The following is a 26,360-nucleotide window of genomic DNA, read 5'->3' on the forward strand; positions in this document are numbered from 1 at the left end:
TTTCGCTATAAATCGACAGCAAAGAGGAGATTCATCGCTTCTTCTTGCTTAGTGATCCCGCCATCTCTCTCTTTCTCTCTCCCCCTTCTTCCTCGTTTGGAACCTTGGAGAGTTCCGGGAGGGAAACGGGGGAGCGACAGGATGAACGGGAAGGCCTCCGTCTCCAAGGAACTCGATGAAAAACACGGAAAGGTTTGTCATCCTCTTCGATTCCTTAACTTCTTTGTAGTTAACCTTTGCCATTCGACCGAGCTATCAGAGATTTCCGGTGCCCGTTTGTTGCTCGGTGAATCATAAGTATAACCGGTGCCCGTTTCGGCATTTAGTACTAGCGGCAAATATTTCGATCGGCCTCAAGGAGCCATTTTGAATGGTGTGAGTTTTCATCCAATGACATTGGGATAGACGGTTCGGCAGGATATGGGAAACATCCCCATATTTCTATTTTCTTGGCCACTGCCATCTTAGAGGCCTTGTGTACATTCGTCTATTGCATGCTGACTTTATGTAAAATGGTTTCCTTTTCTTTTTTTTTTTCTTTTTTTAACCGTACATTGTTGGCCGTCAGTTGAGTTGCAATTAATTCTGAACTTGAATTGTAGAGACAAACATTAGAAACTGAAGATTTTAGGTTAGACTAATACCCTGCCAGTTCCTTTTATAAATTGAACACTCATGACTCAACCTCAAGTAAGTTCAGCTGTTGGTTTCTGTTTCCACCTTGGTTCATCATTTGGCTTCGATATAGAAAACTGTGACATTTGTATATACATTAAGGTTGTTTCTACTTTTGTTACATATTCTCTGATCTTCTTATTTGCAGATATTGGAGGGGCTTCTCAAATTGCCAGAGAACAAGGAATGTGCTGATTGCAAGTCCAAGTAAGAATTTAAGCTAAAATTGTTGTTTTTGGAGTTAGCTAGATTGATCCAATCAATTTGTGCAATATTATTTTTTATGTAACCATCCGAGAAGTCTTAATCTTATAACAAAAGACTATTATTGCTTGAAGCAGTTAATTCGGTTGACACTAGTAATATTTATGCTTGTAAGGGACCTACAAACGGTTCATGGGTTTTTTCCGTTTGGTATGTGATGCTAGGGTTGCTTAAAACTATCTGTTTTTTTATATCCAGTACCTTTGTTGATTTTGCTTTCTAATTTCTATGAATTAAGGAGTCTCATGCTTTTTGTCTTCGGTCTTCAATCGAGAGAATTAACAAGTTTAAAACCCAACATTATCCAAAGATTTTGCAAAGGTGTTATCTTAACAATTTTTCATTGGACAACAGTACTAACTTATGTTGGAACTTGAAGGCAAAAAAAATCCAAATTCTCCTTCACTATATTTAAAGACTTTAATCCTACATCGACAGTTGAGGGACTTCTCCCTCAACTCTTTTACTCTCGCTTCAGAAATTTTATTAAAAATATTAAAAAATAGGATTGGCCTAAATTCATTCATATATATTTGGGTTTGATGACTTAAATTTATGTGTAGCCTTAAGATTGTCATATATTTAATTTATTTTATAAACATATTAAATAATTATAAAATTATCCATTTACCCTTACTATAGTAATGGCTGCTGCACAAGTACCACTTACATGCCACAAGTGGGCTTACGCATAGCTGGGTGCCATGCACGAGCGTGGCGTTCACGCATGTCCACCCATGTGCCGTGCGAGTGTGTGCCACATGAAAATAAATAAATAAATAAATAAATAAATCACATTGTGTCTGCATAGTGCCACATGGTACTTATTGGTTGGGATTGGCTATAAATAAACCACTTCCTAGCCAACATTGTGCATCAAAAAACACATTAAAATTCTGCCTAAATTCTGAAAAAAAAAATGGAGAAAGAGAGGAAGAAAGAAAAAAGAGAAATTTTCTCATTTTCACTCATTTTCCTCAGTTCCTCTGTTTGTTTTTCATTACTAGTGCGGAACGTCTTCAGATTCTTCACGATCATGCTCGTAGAAGAATCATCCTGATTGTATCTTAGGCAACTCATCGACGACACTTGTACAAGGTTGAGGAATACGCTTAGGACAGTGCTTGCATACCGCTGGGTTATTTTTTTAAATTTTCACTTTAATTTTTACACATTTAACCTGTTTTTACACATTTAGTATTGCTGCTCCAACACTTTTGTCTCGATTCAAGTTGTAGTACAAGCTTTCTTCACTCTATGATATGATTAAATTATATAAAATGGCAAGACCAAACTCATGAGGCTCTTGCTAATTGGGGTCTAGGAAGGATCAAATATAATGGTATTATACCATAAGCAGAGTGGTTATTATCATGACATGGTACTTTGCTTCCCTTATACTTTTGGTATATGCATTTCTCATGGATGATGAATATGGTTGTCCATCAACTTTCCTGGAAGATCAAAGTTACATCATTGCAAGCTCAGGTTCTGATTAAGAGCATGCAGGTTTTGAGCTGCAAGAAACTGATGTAATACATATCCTAAAACATGTTGCTCTTTCAATAAGAGACAATTAACAACCTAAATTTACAAGAAATTTTCATGTCTATAGCTGAAAGTCAACTTATTTTTTCAACTCTTGTTTGATGGATTCAACTATCCTGTGTGGTAATGCTGCAATGGCAAAAATGTGGAGACAACTATTATGCAACACAGGATAATTTCTCTCTGTTCTCAGGCTTTTTGATTGAACATTGTTTAGTTGCTAGAAAGAAAATAAGGCAGCAGCTTAATTTGCATTGAACTAGATGGAAATTGTCTCTTTTAGATAGTCTTTCCAGTTTCCAGTATAGGGATGTTGAATCCTAATTTACCTAAAATATATCAGCATAATGCTGGACTTGTTAATTTAAATTGGCATAATTATCTTGAAAGAATATAGACTGCTGAACTTGTAAGGATAGTTGGGGAAAAAAAAATCTATATAGAATCTCAGATTTACATATGTTGCATGTGCATGTCTTCATTATATGCCGTTGCCACTCATGGTGTCTTTACCAAACTATAATCTTCTTTTGATATGTAACTAGAAGGAAATTCATTTGAATTCTTACCTTTTACATTTGTGATTCTTTAGATTATTGGAAAAATAACATCGTGAATTTGAATCTAAGGTATGCATCATTTTACTTCACAGTAGTCAAATTTTGGCTACATAATATCATTATCTCTGTGTTTTTAGGATAAAATAATGCCCCTGTTAATTTCAACTTGCAAGGGAGCATTTCATGTAGAGTATAAATAATTTGTATACTTGATCTTTGTCAGATTCAGAATTATTTACATTTAAAGCTTTCGAGTATGTACTAGATACAACTTATAAGGTTTTTTTCAAAAGAAAATTGCTTTCTGACTGTAAAAGTACAATACTAGAACATGTTGCTTTATTCATTGGTCCTAGTTTCCTTTTCGTATGTCAGCATGCAGTATCATACCACTGTGTGCATTGTTAGGAATGCCTCATTTTCTTATGGTACAAGAAAACTTTAATTTTCAGTCCTTTGTGTTTAGATTTTTCATTGAATCTAATGTTTATTCATTATTTTGCAGAGGTCCACGGTGGGCAAGCGTGAATCTGGGAATTTTTATATGCATGCAATGTTCTGGAATCCATAGAAGCTTGGGGGTACATATATCAAAGGTCAGATTTTATTTATAGCATGGTATGCAGTACCGAATGGTACGGGCGGTATGTATCAGTCCGACGGCATACTGGTACGCAGACCGTCCGGTACCACTACAGTGCTACAGTATTACATTGTAGTAGGGCTACAGTGCTACAGTGTTATACTGTAGCAGTGCTATAGTATGAAAAATATATAAAATTATTCGGTACACCAGGGTGTACCGCTAGGTATGTCCTGGTGTACCGCTCGGTACACCGGTATCGTACCATACCGAGCCAACCTCGAAATACCGGTACGATACGATATTACATACCTTGATTTATAGTGCCACTAATGCATTTTTTATATTTATATTTGCTTGTTCTGAAGTAGAAAAGAAATTCCAAGAAAGAGTTTTTTATTTACGGATGTAACCTGCAAAACATTGTTGTTGATGACGCAGCTAGGAACATGCAATTTCTTTTTTCTGTTTATCATGTCATTCTGAACAAATCATTTAATGCGTATTCGTATTTCAACAGTCATGAATTACTTCCTAAACTTTATCATAGTTGTAGGCTTGTAGCATATTGCTCTGTCGACTATTGCAGCAATTGCTTTGGCAAAAAAAAAAAGGATGTCACATATTTCTGCCTCTTGCATCAGTATTCTCGGCAATAAGACATCTTTTTACCTGATAGGGGTTTTTAACTCACAATGTAAGTTAATTTATATTCTGGCTGGCCTTCGTTTAATTGCATAGTATATGGTGAATTAGATGTCAGTGTTGTCAATTTCTTCTTGGTTGGATTGCCAGATTCAATTGATCAACTAATTGACACTTTAGAATTTCTTGTTGTGGTCCTGAGTAAAGTCTTTCTGTAAAAAATGTGACTAATTTCTTTTTCGTAAATGGTGGTCTTCTAATACTTTTAGTTGCCCACATTTTGGATTTCGTGGTTAATAGTGTAGTTAATTGTCTGTCATGTTTGCTCATTTCTTTATTTTTTTCGTTTAAGTTATTGTCTTTATATATGTATATGTGTGTGTGTGGACGTAGTCTTCATCCCTCTCTTGGATAATTATTCTGTTCTTACATTAACATTAACAAGTATGAGAAAAAAGTAAAGTGGTAATTTGATATTATATTATGCATAAAGATTTTTTGCTTGTGGGTTGGGGTGTATGAATGGATTAGAAGTTTAAATTAAGGTGACCTGTCTATCCAACTTGATCTGATTTTTGAATGTTAAGCATAAATTGATGAATACATGAATTTTCAATTCTGTTGTTGATCTCTCAAATCTTTTACATTGAGCATTCACAAGTTTGAATAAGATTTGATGACATCCTTCACTATCACAATCTTTTACATTGACCCTTGTGCACTGGGTATGTTCTATTTTACTATTCACTACTCTTAGTCTAGCAATAATAACATGATTGAGGATGTGAGGATACAGAGTCTGTGCATGTTATTGATAGCTATTCTCTAATACAGGTAAGGTCTGCAACATTAGACACATGGCTTCCAGAGCAGGTTGCTTTCATCCAAAGTGAGAATCTTGCCATACTTTTTTCCTTTCTACATTCATTTATATTTTTTTCATCATCATTTCTGCCAAAGATTTAAGTTCTTTTTAACTATTGTATGAAAATGATTTAAGTTCTTTTTTGTGTTGGGATCTTGTTGTAAAGCGATGGGAAATGAAAGGGCAAATAGCTACTGGGAAGCAGAACTGCTCGCAAATTATGGCAGAGTTGGGATTGAGAGTTTTATCCATGCGAAGTATTGATTTCCTCAATTATAATATTTTCTGCATTCTCCATGTTTGTTAATTGTAGACAAAACTACTTCACTTTTCAGATATAAAGAAAAAAGATGGGTGCCTCGGAATAAAGGGTTCAAACTATCTTTAATGGCCAAAGAAGAAATGGCTTCCAAGAATAAGCAAAAATCCAGTGATACAGATGGAGAGGAGAATAATATTATTGTGAAGTCCTTGGACAAACAGGATAATACACTGCAAAGAACAAGGAAAGATAATAATGTGCTTCCCAAAATACCCTCCCTGGTAACTATAACCTTCTTTTTATTTGGGTCTCAAAGCTGGATTTTATCATAGGTTTCTATTGTCAATTTTTCAATTCATTGTTTGGATACTGAAGTCTGAATGAAACATCAAGTGTGTTTTGCATGAATGTCATATTGTTCTTGAATTGGCTGTGTTTTGTAACTTTGATCCTATGAAACCATATGAGCATAATCAGGGTCTACTTTTTTTCCTCATTTCTGAAGTGAACATATATCATTGGCATCTAATTAAATATTAGTAGGTGATAAACATTAGATGACATTGGCTTCTTAAGTGTGGTTGGTACCCTTAGTGCAGTAGGTAAGATTTTCTTAATTGAGATTACCAGTTTTTGAAATGTATAGTGTTGTGATTAATTTACAAATGGCTTAGGAAGCTTCATCTGTTTTTCGAGTCTCATATTTGATTATCATACAAAAAAATGTTACATTACAACCAATCGATGATTGGTATGTCAGATTTGCAAGATTTCCTCGTTTACACTTCTAAACTTGAATGCTTAATTAAATTTATTTTAAACAAATATTCTGTGTCTTTTATTCTATTCTATTCATTAATCTTTTTTTTTGTGAACTACAATTGCTGCACCTTAGTTCCTTTTCACCCCTTTCGGGATCAGTTTATTGGTTTAATGAGGTAAGAGTAAGAAAGTTTCTCATGTCCAGGTATCATCTGAATCAGTAGTAGCAACAGGGAGAACCCTGGTAGGTTCTCCAAACTCTCCAGAGCTACCGCCTGCAATAGTTAATGCCACAACAACCATGCCTTCAAAAGTTGCCCACACTGTTGATCTGTTGAACATGCTTTCTGTGGATAGTCCAAGTGAAAATGGGTCAGATTCATCTTTTGTTGATGATAATGCATGGGTAAAATTTGAGTGTAAGTCATACTGAACTGTTGCTTTAAAAAATTGGAAAGGAACTTATATCTTCCTTTTTCTCATTCATTCATAATTATTGCATAATTAAGTCCCAATTATTATGTTTACTTTAAAAAAATTAATTACTGCTCATGCTCTTCTTTTCTACTTTATCTCAACATGCATCTTTAACGCTAATTTTGTACTCATAAGTTAGAGGTAAAACACATTTGCTGATCATAGGTTTCCTGATCTGACTTCAGTGTTCTTTACTTCCAGCTGCAGAATTAACCACCGCTTCAGAGATGAATGACACTGCAAAATTTGTCAAAAGTAAGACTGAAACTACAGTGGGGTTCAAGGAGTTATTTAATGGTTCAACATCTTTGTTGCAGCCTTCAACTCAAAAAAAACTCCAGAGATATGTAAAAACTGATATCCTGTGCCTCTTTGATAAAATCCTGTTCTTTAGCAAAAACTTATATTCAGTATAATAGTTTTGATTTAATAAGTATCAAATCAATTATTATAGATTTCCAAGGTTTTAAAGTTGTCTTTATTTTTTGAGTTTTATATAGTCCTATACCCAAGTTCTATATTTAACTTTTCATGCTTCTGTTTATCGTTATAAATCAATATTTTTTTATGAACTTTTATATCTTCACTTAGTATATACTATAAAATTATATATTAATTATATTGTGAAATCTTCATAAGGATTTTTTGAGAATCTATTCATTTTTACCTTCCTAGACTGTTCATTTGTGGCAAATATCATTCTGTATCATTGTTATTTGATCTGCAATTTTATTCTGAAAATGGCTTATACATGATGGTTCACAGTCCAGTATGATATCTCCAGTTGCACTTCATCAACAACAGCAACCATTCCTTCCCCAGAAAAATGGTTTTCCCATGGCTGCTGATAAATCTGGGGATGCACATCCAGCATTTTCTACCAGAGGAATTCACCAACGAAGTGTTAGTGACTCAAGCACAATAACAGGAAACATCTCGGCACAAAGTTGGGCAAACTTCAGTTATCAGGTTCCAGGAAATGTGCCACTAGCTAGACAGCTGTATTCCAATAATTCAAGTCAGGTGATGAACTTTAACAGACTTAAAAGGGACTGGTATTTTCCCAAGGCATTGAAATCTGACTTATTTCTCTTTCTTTTTTCTTATAGCAGATGAGAAACATGAATTGCCCCCATCCTTCTGGGAGCTATGGTCCTGTTACTGCATCTAGGTACGTAATGTCACAAGCCTTCTATTAAATTTCGATTCTACTCATGTTATGATGTTGAAGTGTAACCTCAAGAGGTCTGATACTTGAGTCCTTACAGTTTCAATAACAATATGTATGCCAACTAGTCGGCATTGATTGCAGATCCTTGTGCATCTTGTTGATCTGCTGACATATCAAAAAGTTGATGAAGCAGAGAGGACGTGAGATGGATCATCAGTATTACCAATAAAAATGGGATAATGAATGGCGACACACTAATAACAATTGAGGATAAGGAAAAATCATTTAAGGTGGATTAGTACTTTGAATATTTACAGAAGTAAAACCATAAGTTTGCTAATGAGAGAATGTTAGCCAATCTTCAGTTAAATGGTGTTAGGAGCATGCAAGGATACCATTGATCAACTCCTTGAAAGGGGTAGAAATGACCTTGATATTTGTGAGGGCTATCAAAATAAAGCGAAGAGATTGTGAAGCCGAACTTTTTACTACCCTCTTTTTCGTTGATGCTTATTGACCTTTGGCAGCATTGTCGAGAATAAATGAGATGGAAAATGAGGTAATACATGGATATGTTGATAGTGATAGATATTCATAGAAATTATTACTGATCATAGATGAGTATAAGGGGAGTAATCATACTGGGAGGGGGTTCCCTAGTGTCAACTTGTTAACACAGATTTGTTTGTGAGTGTCTTGACAGTAAAATTTTCTTTTAACCGAAAAAATAACTTATTAGGAAACTTTATGATACATTTGGAAGAATTAAATGGGTTGCAGGGTAAAAGTTGCTCTCGTGATACAATCTTGTAAATGAGTTGCCTCAACTAATGGAATACTTATATTTTCATTTAAAATAACCAGAAGAATTAGCAATCTGTGGAGACTGGAGATTAATGTGCAACACTTCCCAGTCTCCCTCTCTCTTGATTGCTTGCGTTCTTTTTCATGTTCTACATTACTTTGACGAGCCTTAAATTTTCATCTTGCAGACGACGAGCACCAGGGACCTCTGCCTCTGTAAATGGAGAAACTACTGCTGATGGAGTAAACAAGCCTCATGCGTCTTTGCCCACATCTACTTATAATAACCGTTCACTTAGTGATTATGATTTCTCATCATTGACCCAAGGCATGTTCTCCAAACATTGAGCAACAGAGTGCTGATCTCAGTTTCTTTTGGTTGTCTTCTTCCAATCATTTTCTTTATTATTTGAACAAAAAAAAATCAAATTATACACAGCTGAGTTCTTTAATTAATTTCATTTTTAAACCAGTTTGGTAGTCTTTTGATGGTTTCATTTTCATGTGTAAAGATGTTAAGTAGCAAAAAAGGTTACAACTTGCTGAGGTTCAGTGATGTATTGCGAATTTGCAGTCATAAAATTTATCGATAAGAGTGAAAATGCTTATTTTTTAGTGCTTTTGTTGCAATTGGAGTGTACATGGATGCTTGCTGGGTTGATGCTCCCCCGTCGACTTTGATTGGAAAAATTAATTATCATAAATAATATATTTTTATTTAAATTATTAAATTTATTGTTTGTGTAGTATAGTTAAAAGAAGACTGAAATTGATTTTATTAATTATGTGGATAGATTAAAAATTTTGTCAATCAATTAAATTATTCATTAATTTATTTTCTAATTAGTGGTGTGAGTTTTTTGTGTGTGAATCATAAGAAATAAATATTATAATTATATATTTATGTGTAAAAGTAAATTAAAATTAAAATTAAAATTAAATTATTACTTAACGAGAGCTTATTTTCTCTTAAATAATGGGCTCTCTCTCTCTTATTCCTCATGGAGTCTGATAGTGATAGGGTCGAGAAAATAATTTTTAATTTTTTATAATCAATTTTTATTTATATTTTAAAATCTTTAATATTAAAATTATTATAATTTATATGATATATAATAATATTTTAATTTTAAAATTTTATGATTAATAAATAATAATTATTGAATCGTGATATTAGAATTATTAGTTAATTTAATAATAGTTCTAATTCATTTAATTAGATATATTTATATTTAAAGAATTTATGTGTGAATTTATATGATTTAATTAATTTTAAAATTAAAATCATAAATTTAAATTAGTTATTTTATAAAAAAAAATAGATTTGAGATTAATTATTATTATATAATATTTTAAATTACTTTTAAGAATATTGATCACACCAACCCATGAGATTACCCATGACCAAGCTCATATGATAATAGAGGTCAAATTGGTATCTGACCTAAGTTAAGTGATGGATCAAAGTAGTTATGTGGCTAGGTACAACTTAACCTACGATCAAACAAAGTCAACCCATGTGGTTGGATATGATCCAACCCTTATAGTTAGGCATGATATAACTCATATGATTAGGTATGACCCAACATATATTACTAGGTATAATCCAACTAATATGATCATGTATGACTCAACCCATATAATCAAATACAGCATAACTCGTATGGCTAAACGTAACTTAAGTCATGTGGTCAAGCTCAACCCACCCCATGTAGTCAGATATAACCTAATCTATGTAGTCAAGTATAACCCAACTTATATAGCTAACACAACCCAACTCAGTCTATTATTCTCTCAAATATAATATTTTAAATAAATTTTAAGTACCAAAATTTTGTAGAGTCTTTCATTAATATATAAATTGAAAAGTAATTACCCTTATGATTTTTTATGTCAAATATTATTATTGAAATGGAGATAAGATTTGACATGTGTAATGATGTTTTGTATAAATGAAATTATTTCTTGGTATTAATAATATATGTACTTTTGTAATTGAATAAATTTGATCATTGATATTTTGATTATACGTGTAACTAGTTTGAATGAAGTTTTGATTTAATAAGTGTCAAATCAATTATTATATACCATTTGTCTAATGAAATGATAAGATCTAACAAGGATTAAATATAATGTTAATTCTAAGTTGTTTAAATTATAAAAGAGTATATATTGAATAGTTGGATAAATATTCATCCTTTCAATTATTTTTATTTATTGAGTTGCATATGTAGCCTAAACTTATATTTTAAATCAACAATAACTAACATTTAAAATTTAAAATTTTTAACGATTTATTGGATATAGAATTTGATATGTTTGTTGTGGGCAATCTAAAATAAAATTTATTGGATGAGTTTCCTCAATTTCTTATAAAGTTTATGTTAAAAATAAACATATAAAAAAAAACCACATCTAAATATTTTTCAAGTTGATTTATATTTATGTTTTGATTTAGTATTTCAAGTGCAACTATATTGATTAATATCTCTTTTCATGTGGTTAAACTCGTGAGTGAGGCTCAGCCTAACTTGTTGTATCACTATTGCGATTAGCACTAGACACATCATCGTCCCTCTATCCAGCTTGTTATATCTCAACCCAATCTATAACCTAAGATATGTATGTGTAATGCACGTGACTCGTCTAAGACTCAAGTGGGTCAGTTCGGTATGAGCTACCACTATGTGACAGTCTAATTCCCTCTCTTTATCGGTTTGAGTTCGTTAATTAACTGAATCATGTATGTTTGATCAGTTCAAACTGATTTAGGGTGGTTTTATATCAAGTTGACTGATTCTAGATTGGTTTTATAAGGATTTGAGATTAATTTTGTTAGATTCTAATTGAATTACGTTTCGTTCTAGTCAATTAGATTATTTCAATTAGGGTTTTGATTAATTGACGACTATTAAGATATCTATGTTGCATGTCTTTATAATTAATTAATTTATTTATTTATTTATCTAAAAAAATTATTTAAAAATAATTATTTTTATTTTTTATTTTTATATTAAATTAATAATATTAATATGATTGTTATCATATAATATTTATGACTACGCTAAGTGTTCCATATTAGAACTATAGATCTATCCTAGTATAGTATAGTACGGAGCTACCAATAGATATATTCTAGCATATCATACATCAAATACGATTTCTCATAATATTTTACCTACTCTTTTTTAGATGCGAATGAATAGACAAATGAACGAGGTAAAACGATTTTATTTGAATGTAACAAGTACGTCTATAATATTTTTAAACCTCTTAGTCTCATTGGAAGAATATTTGAATTAATATTATTTTTTATTCCTATTATTTTATCGCTTTAAATAGACCATCAGTTATTAGTTTGGCCCCGAGGTTGCCGCCTCATTCCTCGAGTCGCACCAGAAGGGAGGACCGGATGATGGAGTCCGTCTCTGTTCTATTTGAGGGACGATCTCCATATTCCATCGTTGCTTCTTGTTGGGGAAGCGGTCGTGTGCTGCTTCCCGAAATTAGGTTCTTTTTCTTTGGTCTTTCTAAATCACGTGAGGTGCGCAGGATCAGGAACCCTAAGCTCCGGCAATTTCTTGGTGGGATGACGAAAATCTGCGATCTTGGTGGGGTTTTGGTGGTTTTTCTCTGAAACAATTCATCAAAGTTTCGATTTTGATGAATGTTCCTTGAGGTAAGGACAGAATCATGTTTCTGATTTGAGAAAACATGGCGCTTGTTTAAGTGACTGGGGTTCTCCGTGGAGAACGCGTTGGGATTTATAAGCTGTTGCTTGCTTTGATATGTTCTTTTGAGGTTATTTGGGGGTTGATTTGAAGGAAATGGTGCTCTGATTACGGAAATACTGTGTTTCGATTTGCTACTCCAGATTGGCGTTATGTTCCTCGTAGCATGCTAGTGGAAAGCTTGATGTGATCAAGCCGAGGGAGGAGAAATTGAGGGACATCCCACCAGCATTTCCCATCCGACTCCCATTGAGACCGTGTCTTCCTTCTTTGAGAGGCTCCCCGTCCATGAACTTTGAGATGGGGAGCAATGAGGCAGGATTTTCGTCAAAGGATTCTGATGTGATGAAAGAGAAGGCAAGGTCAGAGTCGAGGGAATTCGGTCATGGAATCAAGGTAAAAAAATAGGTTGGAAGAAGGCTTGATTTTTCTGATGCTGAAAAGTTAAAAGTGTGTATTGAAGAAGTGCCTGAAAGTTCCTTTGCTTCACAGTCATCCTTGGGAGGTCCAGTAGATGAGAAGGGTGGCCACAATGATTATGTCAAGAGGGAGGTAACGTAATGTTGATGTTCGTCGATTTATTGCTTGAAAAACCAATGTTGGTAAAAATAAACTTTACCTTGCACGAGCATTATTCGTTTTCTATTTCCAAAGTGCATAAACTTCTCCTCGATCAGTGAAGTACATTGTAATTTTTAGATGCTATGGATGTAAACATGAACCTCGTGGCTCTATACCAAGGTACTTTTATTTTTTGCATTATAGTACAGAGAGAGTCGATATGCTTCTATGTTATTTTTTGGTAGTTTGTTGCAAATTGTAGTAACAATACAAGTGTGTGTGCATTATCTCTTGCATATTCATTAGAGAATAATTTGGAAAATGCTGAGATTGATTAACTATTTTAAGGGTTGGAAATTATGTAATGAAAAATTGTTAAATGCATGACTAATAGGAGAATCTAGAACATGTTTGGCCTTTTAGTCTAGAGTAACCATGACAAGGATGTGCTCACGAAGCATGGATATCAGCATGGGAAACAATCATGACATGATTAGTGTAGGATATAAAATGTTCAAGTTACGTAAAATGTATACAACAAAACTTTCTCTAGCTTATCTATTTGGTGAGATATCATATAATGACATTGCACTGAAAACACATTTTAGAAAAATGACAATGGTAATATTGAGTTCATTGACCATCGTCTAATGATCTATAAAGAGACAATATAACATAATTGAAGTCATAGAAATTTCGATATTTGCAGATAAAGTTCTTTTAAATAAGTATGCATACAGCAAGATTCAAAATACTAGTCAAATTGATACATACCTATGGTATTTACTGGTCCGACCAATTCTTAGTATTGAAATGTATAGCATGTAACTGGTACATATATAGTTTTTTTTTTTTTATCATTTTACTAGATGATATTGGGTTAGACAAGTCGATTTATTGGTCTGGTATACCTTTTTTCTATCGGCCAAAGAGGTTACGGCAAATGGTATTGGACTGTGATGTAATCTTTAATTATTTGAAGTGTATCTTCTTTTAAAAATGTAAAAAAATGGACAGTAGTAAAGTGTCTGACATGTATTTAAGGATTACTTTATGATTACAAATATCAACATGTGCCCAATATGATATGGCAAGCATTTTGGAATATTTATGTTTTTAATGAGGTAACAGGGTTTAGCCTATGTAAGGCCTAAACACATTTGTCAATTCCATGAAAGCTTCAAATTAGTTTTAGATTTACTAATTTCGTTGAAAATGCTCTTTAATATTTCAGATGCAGTAGTAAAAATTAATGTGGATATGCTTACAAAAAATGATTCAACTCTAGCACAAAAGGAAGTAATGTCAATTTGTTTTATGTTTCGGCTATAGCTTTTATCATTTTCTACAGCTATGATGCAGTGTTTCATGGACATGAACTCAAGACATTTATAGAAGTGTCAAACTCTAGAGAGAGTGACCGCTTGAATGAGCAAGTAGAGGGGGAGAGATGAGATGATGATGTATACAAACTCAAAAAACCTTAATTCAAATAAATTGTGCCACAATAGAGAGTTCTAGATGAGAAGGAATTTGAAATTTAGAACAAAAGAAAAAAAGAAACTATCAAGGTGCTTAGTTCTTGATGAAAATGATATTAGTTATTTAACTTAAACAATAAAGTATCTGGCATGTGTCATTCTTAAGTTAAGTATCTACTTATGGGCACTGGACATGGATTCTTGGAGTTGAATGCTCAGTCAACACAGTGCTGCTTCATTGGTTATGTGATATTCTTTTCCTGTAAATTTAGGGCATTTTGATCCACATAACCATAGATGTCAACAGGTGTAACATTTCTTTATGAAACACATGCAATTTGTCTTTCAACTATTCTGAGCACAAGGCTAAACAATTTAATCTTTGTTTTGTTAACACATACATGTACATATTTCATTCTAATTAAACTTGGTGAGCTACACAGAACATATTACAAGGTCTCTTTTGTCTAAAAGAAGTAACACCATGCTAGTGCTGCACAAGTTTCATGATTATGAACGCAGGCCTTGAACAAGGACCAACATCAGGTGCATTCTTCCAGTCTGGAAGAGCTTGAGAAGCTGGTTTTAGAGATAAAAGCAGAAGTGAAACAAAAAGAGGAGGAGAATGTTGCATTGTCACAGCAAATTCAGCAGTATGAGAAAAAGTGGTCACTGTGCGAGGAGAAAATGAAGTCCATGGAGGAGATGTATAAGAAACAGATAGAGACTTTGACGGTGAGACCAATTACTCAGTTATCAAAAAGTAAAGACTTTTCTGATACAATGACACCCTTGATGACTGAATTTCTGTGTGCTGAAGTGACAACTGATTGAATATTACTATACATTAGGCCGAGGAGTTCTTTTCTCCTTTCTAAGTGATCTAAAATATGCTTCCTACTTTCATGCTTTCAACGTGCAACTAATTGTGTTAACATATTATGCAAATATAAGATCATTATTTAGAATATGTACCACAATGTAATCTTATTATGAACTCATTGGTAATTTTGGTGACTTTTTTTTGGTAACTGTCATGTTTGTTGAGGCTGTATCATTTCCTCCGAGCTTAGGAAATTAGACCAATCTTCTGTTTTGTGATTAAATGCACATCATTCTCTCTACTCCCTAAACAAGGCTGTTATAGTGGGAATATTTAGTGGAAAAAATTTTGAAGTAGTAATACCTCATTGAATCTTATCTATCCGGTGATTGCACTTTTGGATTTTCTGTAGTTTGCACATGATTCTGGATTTCAAATGGAACATTCATGTTTTATTGATCATATTTGTAATGCACAAACAGATGAACATAGCTGCAGTAGAGAAGAGCCTCGCTACTAATGGCACAAATAAGCAGCCTGGAAATTTTGATACTTCTTCATATACTCATGGTCATGACTCCAAAGGTGCTATCCCTGCCAATGCACGAACACCTGATGGAACACCACCTAAACACTTAACAAAAGAGTTTGAGCAGCAGAAACAGGTATTTCCGGAGGATGCACATGTTCCTACTGAGGTGAAATCTGGGCAATCAGGGTCTGTTGCAAAACCTATTGAAGAACTGCATAAGTTGAAGGTTGCTTATGCTGCTTGGAAGAAGGACTACAAGGCCCGTCTGCATGATACAAAAGCAGCACTTCGGAAACTTAAGAAATTGGAAGGTGAGAAGCCACGTAGAAGATGGTGGGGCAAGAAAAGAAAGAAGCATGATAAATAGAACTTTACTATGATGCCAGCTCTTTGCTTGATTGTTCACTAGATCATGGTGGTTCTCTGCATGGCCAACCCGACACATTTATTGTTATAAAGACAGAGATGCTGCTGCTACGATTGAAGTGTGCTCTTTCTTTTGTGTATCCTGTCATTGGCTTTTCCTGCTTGGGGTTCCCAAGGACATGTGTACTTCTGACATTTTGGTTACATGAGAATAACATAATAATCATATGGTTTATATGTAGGTTTATGCTTCAAATTGAGATGAATATAATGTTATTTCACTCTTACTATGGCTTTATTAGAAGCATAAACAAGCATGTTTTTTTCATCATTTCTTATATGCTAGTATACTATTTTTCAGTGAACATTATATTCTGGAATCAGGTTGTGATACCTTCAAGATCATAAGAACCAAAGTATATGTAAGCAAGTTTCTCGGACAGCCAGCCACTCAAGGCAGGTGAACCCTGATGTTTGAATGATTGTACCAGCCAGAGATGGGGAAAAACACAAAACAAAACCTAGAAGTTTGGATCTAGAATGCATTATTGGCTTAGTTTGCTGCACATCCAATTCCTTCATTTTACTGTTAATCAAACAGTGTCACTGTTTGTCATTGTGCCATATGATGTCTTGTAAGCAGCCAACAAGATATTTCCACTTTGCAATAAGGAAACTTTGTACCATCTATGTTTGCATGTGTTGATTGGTAGGTCAATTTGTTTGGTAAAACTGCAAAAGGTGCTCAAGCACTACAATAAAGCACTCAGAATCACCAGTTCTCTTTGCATATGTTGTTGCACTTTTCTTGTTTTCAGTTTGGTCTCTAATAAACTCATAGTCATAATTTTATTGACTCAGTTCTCACTCATCAGTCACTTTGTAATCATCCACTGCTGAGCTGATCATAGAAGTTATCATGCTGGATTCTTTGTTGTAATCTGCTTAGGATTTCTACACAGTTGTGTAGAACTGTCTTGCATTGACTCTTTAATTCATAAACAGAGTTCATTTTTTTGACCCACAGGTGAAACTGGATCTGAAATTGTGAACACTATATTTCTATTGCATTTTGAGTATTTTAATATCCAGACAAGGATGAAACATAGTTCCACTTCATACCCATATCTAAAAAAGGTCCAAACAATCAAATCCAGAGATGGATATTAATGTAGGTTGATAGAGACATGGACTTGGAGAGACAAAACTCCTCTCTTTCCAACTACAAGATTTTTTCTCAAAAGAAAAATAAAGGAAAGCCAGATGTTATGTTTTGTCTGTTCCAATTAATCACATCCATCCAAGTTGGTTCCAAGAACAGAATTTGGACACATCAACATTCAAGAATCTATGTTTCCACAAAAATAATAAAGCAATATGAAACATGTCCACCCATTATGGCAGTGGGAAACATCTCATTCTCATGCTTTATGTGGCTGGAGTCTGTGCCAGTAGTATAACTTGTATCTGTTATCAAAATCAATTTATCAAGAACATATATTCATCAACAGAATGTTGGATTATATTAAAATAGATAAAGACCAAAATACTTGAGCAGAAAAAGATCACTCTCAACTTTTCTCATATCTGTTGATTTTAATGTGTTAATTCTAAAAATATGGCAGCTTGAGTTCATTTCCCATTCCAAGATCACTATGTGTTCTTCATGAGCAGAAGTAGTCTAATATCTTCTATGGAAAAGGCAATAATATATTGTTCTAATCTTTTTTTGTCTGTTTAGTTTTTATTGGACTACAAGAGATTGAAGTATAAACTGAATCTTGCAATCATATGCCACTTTTGTTGGAAAAGAAGAGAAAAAAAATTAAAAGAAAAAACTCATAACATCAATAACCAAATAATATATATCAGACAATCCACCTACGTAAAATTCAACATAATTTGATAACTTTCGCTTATACAATAAATTAATTTTTTTTATCATATGAGATGAATTATGATCGTAAATTCAAACACGATTTTTCTTGTATATCCTCTCATAAATTTTAAAAAATTATTTATTTTTTTATTTTTTTAGAAATTCAAGAGTTCACACCCTGTAAATACCAAAAATGAGAAATATTTAAAATATATTACCAAAAAATTTTATAATTTTTCATGTTAGGATTCTTCCCAAAAAAAATGAAATTAAAATTTATTTGTTATTCAACGTAATATTTAAAATAAAAATGAAATTAAAAATAGGATGAAGTTCCACGTCAGTATTTTTTTGAATAGACTCGATGCGGGATACGTGTTACGCAGGCGTGGGTCCCACGTGTCAGGTTCAGCCACATCAGCCCTGGGGCGATTCGGTCATCTGGCGGTGCTTCCGGGGGAGTAAAACCCGTGAAGTGAAACCCCTGCCTACAAATCTTTACCGATTCGTTGCGGCCATTTGGTTCCCACTGCGCCTATTATATTACTTGATGGGTGGAAGCCGCGGCTCTCCTCCCATCTCCTGTCCTTACTAGAAGACCAAAGGGAGGCGAGAGAGAGACAGAGAGAGAGAGAGAGAGAGAGAGAGAGAGAGAGGCAGCGAGAGATCATGAGGCAGAGGAAGAAGTCCCGGTGGGCTGCCGACCTGTCCCTGTCCCTCCCCCCCTCCCCCTCCGCATCGGCATCCCGCTCCTCCTCCTCATCCTCATCGACATCATCATCCGCCGGCCACCAGGGGGGCGATGATCGGTTCACCGAGCTCCCCGACATCATCCGCCTCCACATCCTGTCCCTCCTCCCCCTCAAGTACGCCATCCGCACCGATGCCCTCTCGTCCCGGTGGCGCGGCCTGTGGCGCCTCCGCTGGCCCCCTCCCGCCGCCCTCGAATTCTCCCCGCCCACCGACCTAGGCGACGCCGCCGGCGATGAATTCGTCGCTGGCGTCGACCGATGCCTCTCCGCTCGCGGCCGCGGCCGCCGGATCGATTCCCTCTCCTTGGCCCTCCCCCCGAGCCGCCGCTACGACTTCGACATTAAGCGCTGGCTCGAGTACGCCGCCTCGTGCGGCGTCGAGGACCTCCGCCTCGTCGTATCGCATCCGTCGCCTGCTGCCACCTCCGCGCGCCCTGGGCGGCGCGCCCGGAGGCATGACCGCGCCGCGGTCCCCTCCGCCTTCTTCTTCTCCATCTGTGAGTGCTCTAATCTGGCCCGGATGACACTCTCGGGGCTCCACCTCTCGAGTCCTAGCTCTAACATCAAGCAGCTCTCCTCCCTCGAGGTCCTCAGCATCCACGCGGCGCATGTCACTGACGCCGCCCTGAGGCGGATTGTCGCCGCCTGCCCTTTCCTACGGTCGCTCGATCTCTCTCTCTGCCGTAAGCTCCGGCGGATTGTGATCTCGGCTGCCAGCAGTCGGCTCACCAGCCTTACCATCATCGACTGTGTAAGAGCGTTGGAGGTCACGATCTCAGCTACGAGCCTGCGGCGCTTCCGATTCAGTGGAAATTACCTCACAACCTACTCGTTCGATAGCCCCAACAGACTGGAGGATGTGTACATTAGCTCGGGCAGCCCTGTGTCAAGCCGTCCTTGGAGCAATTGGGTGAAGGCACTCACCGAGCTCTCCAACGTCAAGGTCTTGACCCTTTGCAATCTTTCACTTCAGGTAACAGTTTCCCTTCTCTTGGCAAATCAGCATTTATTTCAATTTATAGCTTCATTTTTGTAGTAAAATTTGAATCTTTGTCCCTTTTTTTCTAGTACGTCATGGCTGAAGGTACAAAAGCAATTGGGGAATTCAGGAACTTTAGAAACTTGAGAGAGTTGCAACTGCTAATGGGTATGATGACCGATGACAATCTAATGGACGTATTTGGCTTCTTTAGGCTATGTGAATGCCCAAGATTGGAGAAACTGTTCATAGAGGTTGGTTATCAATTTGAGCTGGAATAATGGGATAAACTTCTTTCTTTAATTTCCTAATTCATCGATATAATTCTTACAGCTTCCAACCAACATGCGTGATCCTTTCATTGAGAAATATTTGGTGGTATCAGAGGAGGTGCCTCCGGATGTTGATTTTGAGTACCTTAAGATAATAAAGCTCAATAGCTTCAAGGGTCACAGCAATGAGATGCGGTTGGTGAGATTTTTACTGGAGAAGGCTGGTTCTCTAGAGTCTTTAGTGGTGGTTGCTCCCAATGAGCTTATGGGAGAGGAATACAATAAAAATATAATGGATGGTTGTCCTAGTTTTCTGCACTTCTTCCAATTGCAGTTGTCAAGATTTACAAAGGCATCCGGTAGTGCACAGATAACTTTGAGTGAGCATGATGATCACAAGTTTCGCCCTACTCACTGGGAAGTCTATTCTAAAGTCTAACTCACCACAAGGAGAGTTATAATAGGTTGGTTCTGGAAATTGCTTGGTTAGTTTATCTAAATACACTGATTATACTTACTCAAGCAATACATTGTCATAGTTCTGAAATTAATGATAGTGAAATTATCCAATGCCCTGTTTAGTTGTCCTCAAAGTTGAAGTTAATATTGTTCGCAATATATAGTTATATTGTAACACTTTTTGGATTGGTTTTTTGCAAACTCCACACCATAGATCTTGGATGTATTATGGGGATGACAAAAGCATTATTGCACATATTTTTCTGTATAATTAAATTGCTAACTGATGTTTTGTAGTAGTTAAATGAAATATCATTTGTGTGCCTGCTTGATATGATGCTACTTTGCTAATAAACAAGTTTCATTAAAGAGAAAATTGCTTATTATATAAAAAAAAATCTGTCATCTGTTGTTGGAGATAGTTTCGGATGGCAATATAAAATATGTGATGGCTTTGAACTTAAGCATGATAAATATCAAGGGATAAAGCTTCAACCTGAAAAGGGTGAATCCTTTGACATTTCTGATATCACACTGTTACTTTGAAGATAAAAAGAAATTTCTACAGAAATATTAAAGATCAATTCAGCATAATCGCTAAAAGAGAATTAACTGGAGAATTATTAAAACAATTTAATAAATTAGATATAAATATTTCAGATCAAACACCTAAGTTGCTTTTGGCATGCTAGAACATCGAAACCCTATTTCTGTTCTGTAGAAGCAACTACTTCTTACTTCCACTGTTGGTTTAAGAATACATCCGTAGAAAGCTTTTGACACTAGAATATAAATGATGGTTCCCTTACTTTCTTATAAATCTCTATACTTGCAGGTAAAACTCGACACAGTGATGACATCCATGAATTGCACTCTAGATGTGTACTCCATTATCTTTCTTCTATATGCTCTTTTCTTCCTATACATCATTTTAACAAATTCATCTGATCTGGATGCATAATGTGTTGTTCGACTGACTGCTATGGGTTTCAAGCATTCTGTGAACCGTTACATATTTTTTGATGTGCTATAGAATGTTTTCCTTTTCAACATTTCCCCTCAAAGCAGGTCATCTGTTTCTTTTTTTGTTATTAGTCTTGTACAACTTGGAAAACCAATTCATCGAGTCCAAATTTGATTAGTATCGTATTCTGTTATTTATTAACTGCCATATATATGAATGTGACACCAAATTAATGTCTCAGAACTCTCATCATATTACTCTTTATTTATTTTTCACTGTGAAGAAGACAATTATGCTTAAAATATTACCTTCTCTTTGCTCACAGTCTTGACAAACTTGGTACTAGTGCTTTGATCAGCATTACTGCTGTATTGACCGCTATACCATATATATTGTTTTCATATTTGACTATCCCTGTCTCTCTGGTTTCTTCGACTCTTTTTATGCCTCTGTCCTTTTTGCTGCATCAAATTTGAGATGTATTCATCTGTAAATGCAAACCATATTTTTGTCTTACCTTGCAACAATTTTCCTATCTTGTGCTGCAACATTTTCCATTTATTTTCTTGTTTTATGTTCACACTGAAATAGGCAGTTGCGGTCTTATCGTATCTGGACTAGCTTGTCTTGGAGTTCATTTTTTCTTGCTTCACAACAGTTGTACATTTATGTTTCATTCAGAATTGTCTTGCATGAATTGCTTTTCTTAATTAGGAATCATTCATGTCAACCAATTTATCAAACAGGCACCTTAGTTTTGACTATTCCCTCATATTTCTGGGTGATAACTATTGAATAATTGGCATCAACAGTTATCACATCTGGACTAGGTTTTCTTGGAGTTCATTTCTTTCTTGCTTCACAGCAGTCCTACATTTATGTTTCATTCAGAATTGCGTTGCATGAATTACTTGTCTTAATGAGGAATCATTCATGTCAACCAATTGATCAAACAGGCACCTTAGTTTTGACTATTCCCTCATATTTCTGGGTGATAACTGTTGAATAATTGGCATCAACATTTTCTGTTGATTGGTGTGTGATATTCTTTATTACATTGTCCCTTGGCATAAGTTGGAAATTTTGCTTGCCTTGTTATGGTTGCTTGGTCCTTTACAAACAAAAGCTTTAGCTCAAACTTCATCTTCCTTGCATTATTTTTACTGGGAATAATTTCTTTTTTTTACTGACATGGTCAAACAAAATAATCAAAACTCACTCAAGAGTTGATATATAATGACCCACCTTTGTGTGTGGCCTAAAGCCATAGCTTTAGGTTTGAATAGTTCTTCTTAAAAGGTGTTGGAATCTGATTCATTAAAGAAATGTGACATTGTTACTTCCACACACACATGAAATGCTCGAGGCATTTGATGCATACATGTTGTGTATCTACATGCATGAATGTTTTTATTATGTTAAGCATTCTTATCTTATTCTTGGTCTAACTATTTCATGGTGTTGTTTCTTTCACCTCCCTACATAGTTGATTTGACATGTTCACTTGCATTTGTCTTGTACTTATGCTACAACTATATAAGATGACCCCATGACTATGACATCAATGACATTAGAGAGAACTATATAAGATGACCCCATGACTATGACATTAGAGAGAGAGAGAGAGAGAGAGAGGATGCACGGGGATAAAAGATGTAGTGTGTGGATGACAGCATGAGTGGGTTCACATGCAACACAAGGGGAGAGGAAGCTGCTGCGAACATGCCCAGTACACACTGCTAGTTCATGATGACTGTATTATGATCATGTAATGGTGATTATATACCAAGTTATCATTTAATTAAATAAAGCCTTTATTGTTAATGAAATATAAGGCCATCTTTTGAATATGTATATATATATATATATAATTATAATCGTATAATACTTGGACACTAGAAGCCATTTGTATGTACATTTTAAGGGTACAGCACGTACACAGAACAAGCACCTGTTTTGTGTTTATATCGCCCATGTCAAGGGCGTGAGCAGTCGCCTCCGGCTTGGTTCACTTCATCCACCTCTTCTTCCTCTCCTGCCACAATGATGGCCACAGCACACTGTTCAGGCTGCTCCAGCGCCGGCGAAGAAGCACTACATGCCGAGGAGGCGTCCAGCGCCCACGTCGCGAGCAACTCTGGCTGCGGCAAGCCACCCTGGTCGTCGTCGGAATCCAAAGCCAAGCTGTTCCAGGAATGGAACCGCGCGTTCCTCCTCGTGTGCGCCGGCGGTCTCTTCGTCGACCCCCTCTTCTTCTACGCCCTCTCGATCAGCCGCACGTGCATGTGCGTCTTCATCGACGGGTGGTTCGCCGTCACGGTCACCGTGCTGCGCTGCACCAACGACGCGGTCCACCTACTGAACTTGTGGTTGCAGGTGCGGACGGCGGCCTACGACGCAGGGCGCAGAGCAAGCGCGGACGAGGAGGGGTGCAAGGCCATCGCCAAGGTTCGCCGGCTCAGCTTCTTGAAGTCGGTTCTCTTCGACCTCTTCGTCATCCTCCCGGTGCCTCAGGTTACGTCTTCTTGTTGCCTCCTCTTGCACTGCTTCATCTCTTAGAACTACGGTTATGAGCATCAAACAGTGCTATAAACACGATCGTTTGGGTACTCTGAATGAGTGAAACAAATGCTCTCCAGAAATTGGAGCCTAGCAGACCATTCTTACGGCCATTACGAGGAAGAAGACAATCGTCCTCTACTGCCTTGAAAGCCTGTCGTCATTACCTTCTAAAGCTAACGTGCACGTCCTTCGTCCCACATCACACACGAGAGAGAGAGAGAGAGAGAGAGAGAGAGAGAGTCACACTGCAAACGACAGTGAGATGTGTTCATGTGCACAACCTCGTGACAGTTTTAGCCAAACGGAAGCATGCATGCATTCATTCATGTAGCTTTCCTGCTCATCCAAACCATGCAATTATACTCATCTTAAGGAAGAAACTAAATGTAGCTCTGCAGACTCCATCTGAGAACCCTCCTATTGTACATCATCAGGCACTGAAATGGATCCTCTGTTCTGCAGGTTGTCATGTGGATCGTGGCTCCTGCCATGATACGCAGAGGGATGACGACCACCGTAATGACCGTCTTCTTGATCATGTTCCTTCTTCAGTACCTCCCCAAGATCTACAACGCCTTCTGCTTCCTCCGCCGGCTGCAGAACCTCCTAGGCTACATCTTCGGTAACATTTGGGGCGGCATTGTTCTCAACCTGATCGCCTATTTCGTGGCATCCCATGTGAGTCTGCGATGAATCCGGTGCCTCTCACCGTATCTGTACGCCTCTCATGATTCAGATCCTCGCCGACAGGCTGCAGGCGCTTGCTGGTACTTGCTGGGAATTCAGAGGGCCACAAAGTGCCTCAACCAACAGTGCATGGCAACGGAGGGGTGTGCACTAAGAACAGTGGCATGCACGGATCCAATGTACTACGGAGTCACAGAGAGGCAGAGACTGGCGTGGGCTGAGAACAAGAAGGTAAGATCCATGTGCCTTGACAGCAGCGATAACTTCGAGTACGGAGCTTACAAGTGGACTGTGGCCCTCGTGACGAACCCTAGCCGAGTCGAGAAGATCTTGCTGCCAATCTTCTGGGGCCTTATGACCCTAAGGTGATTCCTGATTCTTGTAGTGCTCCAATTCTGGTTCATCACTGTTTTCAGGAACATCTACTTTGCAGCACATTTGGGACGATCGAGAGCACCACCGAATGGCTCGAAATCGTCTTCAACATCATCATCGTGACGAGCGGACTGCTGCTTGTGACAGCATTGATCGGGAATATCAAGGTGAGCTTAGCAGAGTAATCCACGATTATGATGCGAACATGAGCACGTCGGTGATGGGATCCGACGCAGGTCTTCTTGCACGCAACGACGTCCAAGAAGCAAGCGTTGCACCTGAGGATGAGAAGCCTGGAGTGGTGGATGAGGCGGCGCCACCTGCCGCGCGGGTTCCGGCAGAGGGTGCGGCAGTACGAGCGGCAGCGGTGGGCGGCCATGAGAGGCGTGGACGAGTGCGAGGTGACGCGCAACCTCCCCGAGGGGCTGCGCAGGGACATCAAGTACCACCTCTGCCTCGATCTCGTTCGACAGGTGCCGCTGTTCCAACACATGGACGAGCTGGTGCTGGAGAACATCTGCGACAGGGTCAAGTCGCTCATCTTCCCCAAGGGAGAGACGGTGAGATGCCATGATCTCCAACTCGCACGTTTGCTCGTCTTCTTATGCGGCTTAGCCTATAGATCACGAGAGAAGGAGATCCGGTGCAGAGGATGCTGTTCGTGGTCCGAGGACACCTCCGGAGCAGCCAAGCCCTGCGCAACGGCGTGAAGAGCCACTGCATGCTGGGGCCGGGCAACTTCAGCGGCGACGAGCTGCTGTCGTGGTGTCTCCGGCGGCCGTTCGTGGAGCGGCTCCCTCCGTCGTCATCCACTCTGGTGACGGCGGAGACCACGGAGGCGTTCGGGCTGGGCGCCAGCGACCTCCGGTACGTGACGCAGCACTTCCGGTACACCTTCGTCAGCGAGAAGGTGCGGAGGAGCGCCCGTTACTACTCCCCCGGGTGGAGGACGTGGGCGGCGGTGGCGATACAGCTGGCTTGGAGGCGGTACAGGCACCGCCTCACCCTCACCTCCCTCTCCTTCATACGACCTCGGCGCCCTCTTTCTCGCTGCTCGTCCCTCGAAGAAGACAAGCTCAGGATCTACACCGCGCTCTTGACGTCGCCGAAGCCCAACCAAGACGTCGTTGCCGCCTAATCATCGATCAATATGTTCTGCTTTTATCTTCGGCGAAAAGAAACAGTTAATAATATACCACTATATTACAGCTTTCTCTCCATCATATAAATCTTCCTCACCTTCAGGACTCGAACATGAATCTTACAAGAAGATTGACACCTTAATCCGGACCCCAACGGCTCAAGTAGAACACCATCCTCG

At 37.5% G+C, this 26,360-nt stretch overlaps 4 protein-coding genes across 6 annotated transcripts; all 4 read left to right on the plus strand.

Moving 5' to 3' along the window:
• Positions 1-33: 33 nt before the first annotated feature.
• On the plus strand, positions 34-9,231 carry LOC103986349 (ADP-ribosylation factor GTPase-activating protein AGD5-like). 2 transcript variants are annotated; one of them, XM_009404335.3, is made up of 11 exons: positions 34-192; positions 824-882; positions 3,553-3,643; positions 5,110-5,164; positions 5,307-5,397; positions 5,476-5,683; positions 6,370-6,583; positions 6,843-6,988; positions 7,407-7,664; positions 7,751-7,812; positions 8,805-9,231. In XM_009404335.3, the coding sequence occupies exons 1-11, from the start codon at positions 142-144 to the stop codon at positions 8,962-8,964; spliced, it is 1,395 nt and encodes a 464-aa protein (XP_009402610.2). In that variant the 5' UTR covers positions 34-141; the 3' UTR covers positions 8,965-9,231. The 2 variants fall into 2 exon arrangements, with proteins under 2 accessions (XP_009402610.2, XP_009402611.2); XM_009404336.3 differs by having other exon boundaries at positions 7,754-7,812.
• A 2,765-nt stretch (positions 9,232-11,996) lies between these two features.
• LOC103986348 (myosin-2-like) lies at positions 11,997-16,345 on the plus strand. Its single transcript, XM_009404334.3, has 5 exons — positions 11,997-12,295; positions 12,491-12,743; positions 12,840-12,899; positions 14,912-15,124; positions 15,695-16,345. Exons 2-5 carry the CDS (start codon positions 12,636-12,638, stop codon positions 16,109-16,111), a joined length of 798 nt encoding a protein of 265 aa, XP_009402609.2. The 5' UTR covers positions 11,997-12,295; positions 12,491-12,635; the 3' UTR covers positions 16,112-16,345.
• Positions 16,346-18,551: 2,206 nt separating this feature from the next.
• LOC135638885 (F-box/LRR-repeat protein At3g26922-like) lies at positions 18,552-21,652 on the plus strand. 2 transcript variants are annotated; one of them, XM_065152407.1, is made up of 4 exons: positions 18,552-19,714; positions 19,810-19,974; positions 20,054-20,456; positions 21,287-21,652. In XM_065152407.1, exons 1-3 carry the CDS (start codon positions 18,659-18,661, stop codon positions 20,429-20,431), a joined length of 1,599 nt encoding a protein of 532 aa, XP_065008479.1. In that variant the 5' UTR covers positions 18,552-18,658; the 3' UTR covers positions 20,432-20,456; positions 21,287-21,652. The 2 variants fall into 2 exon arrangements, with proteins under 2 accessions (XP_065008479.1, XP_065008478.1); XM_065152406.1 differs by lacking the exon at positions 21,287-21,652 and having other exon boundaries at positions 20,054-20,785.
• Positions 21,653-21,790: 138 nt separating this feature from the next.
• Positions 21,791-26,259, plus strand: LOC135638884 (cyclic nucleotide-gated ion channel 4-like). The gene is made up of 6 exons (XM_065152405.1): positions 21,791-23,929; positions 24,440-24,655; positions 24,728-25,029; positions 25,098-25,206; positions 25,276-25,599; positions 25,662-26,259. The coding sequence occupies exons 1-6, from the start codon at positions 23,459-23,461 to the stop codon at positions 26,175-26,177; spliced, it is 1,938 nt and encodes a 645-aa protein (XP_065008477.1). The 5' UTR covers positions 21,791-23,458; the 3' UTR covers positions 26,178-26,259.
• The last annotated feature ends 101 nt before the right edge of the window (positions 26,260-26,360 follow it).

The sequence above is a fragment of the Musa acuminata genome, chromosome BXJ3-5 (genome assembly GCF_036884655.1).
Source record: "Musa acuminata AAA Group cultivar baxijiao chromosome BXJ3-5, Cavendish_Baxijiao_AAA, whole genome shotgun sequence".
Taxonomy (NCBI): domain Eukaryota; kingdom Viridiplantae; phylum Streptophyta; class Magnoliopsida; order Zingiberales; family Musaceae; genus Musa; species Musa acuminata.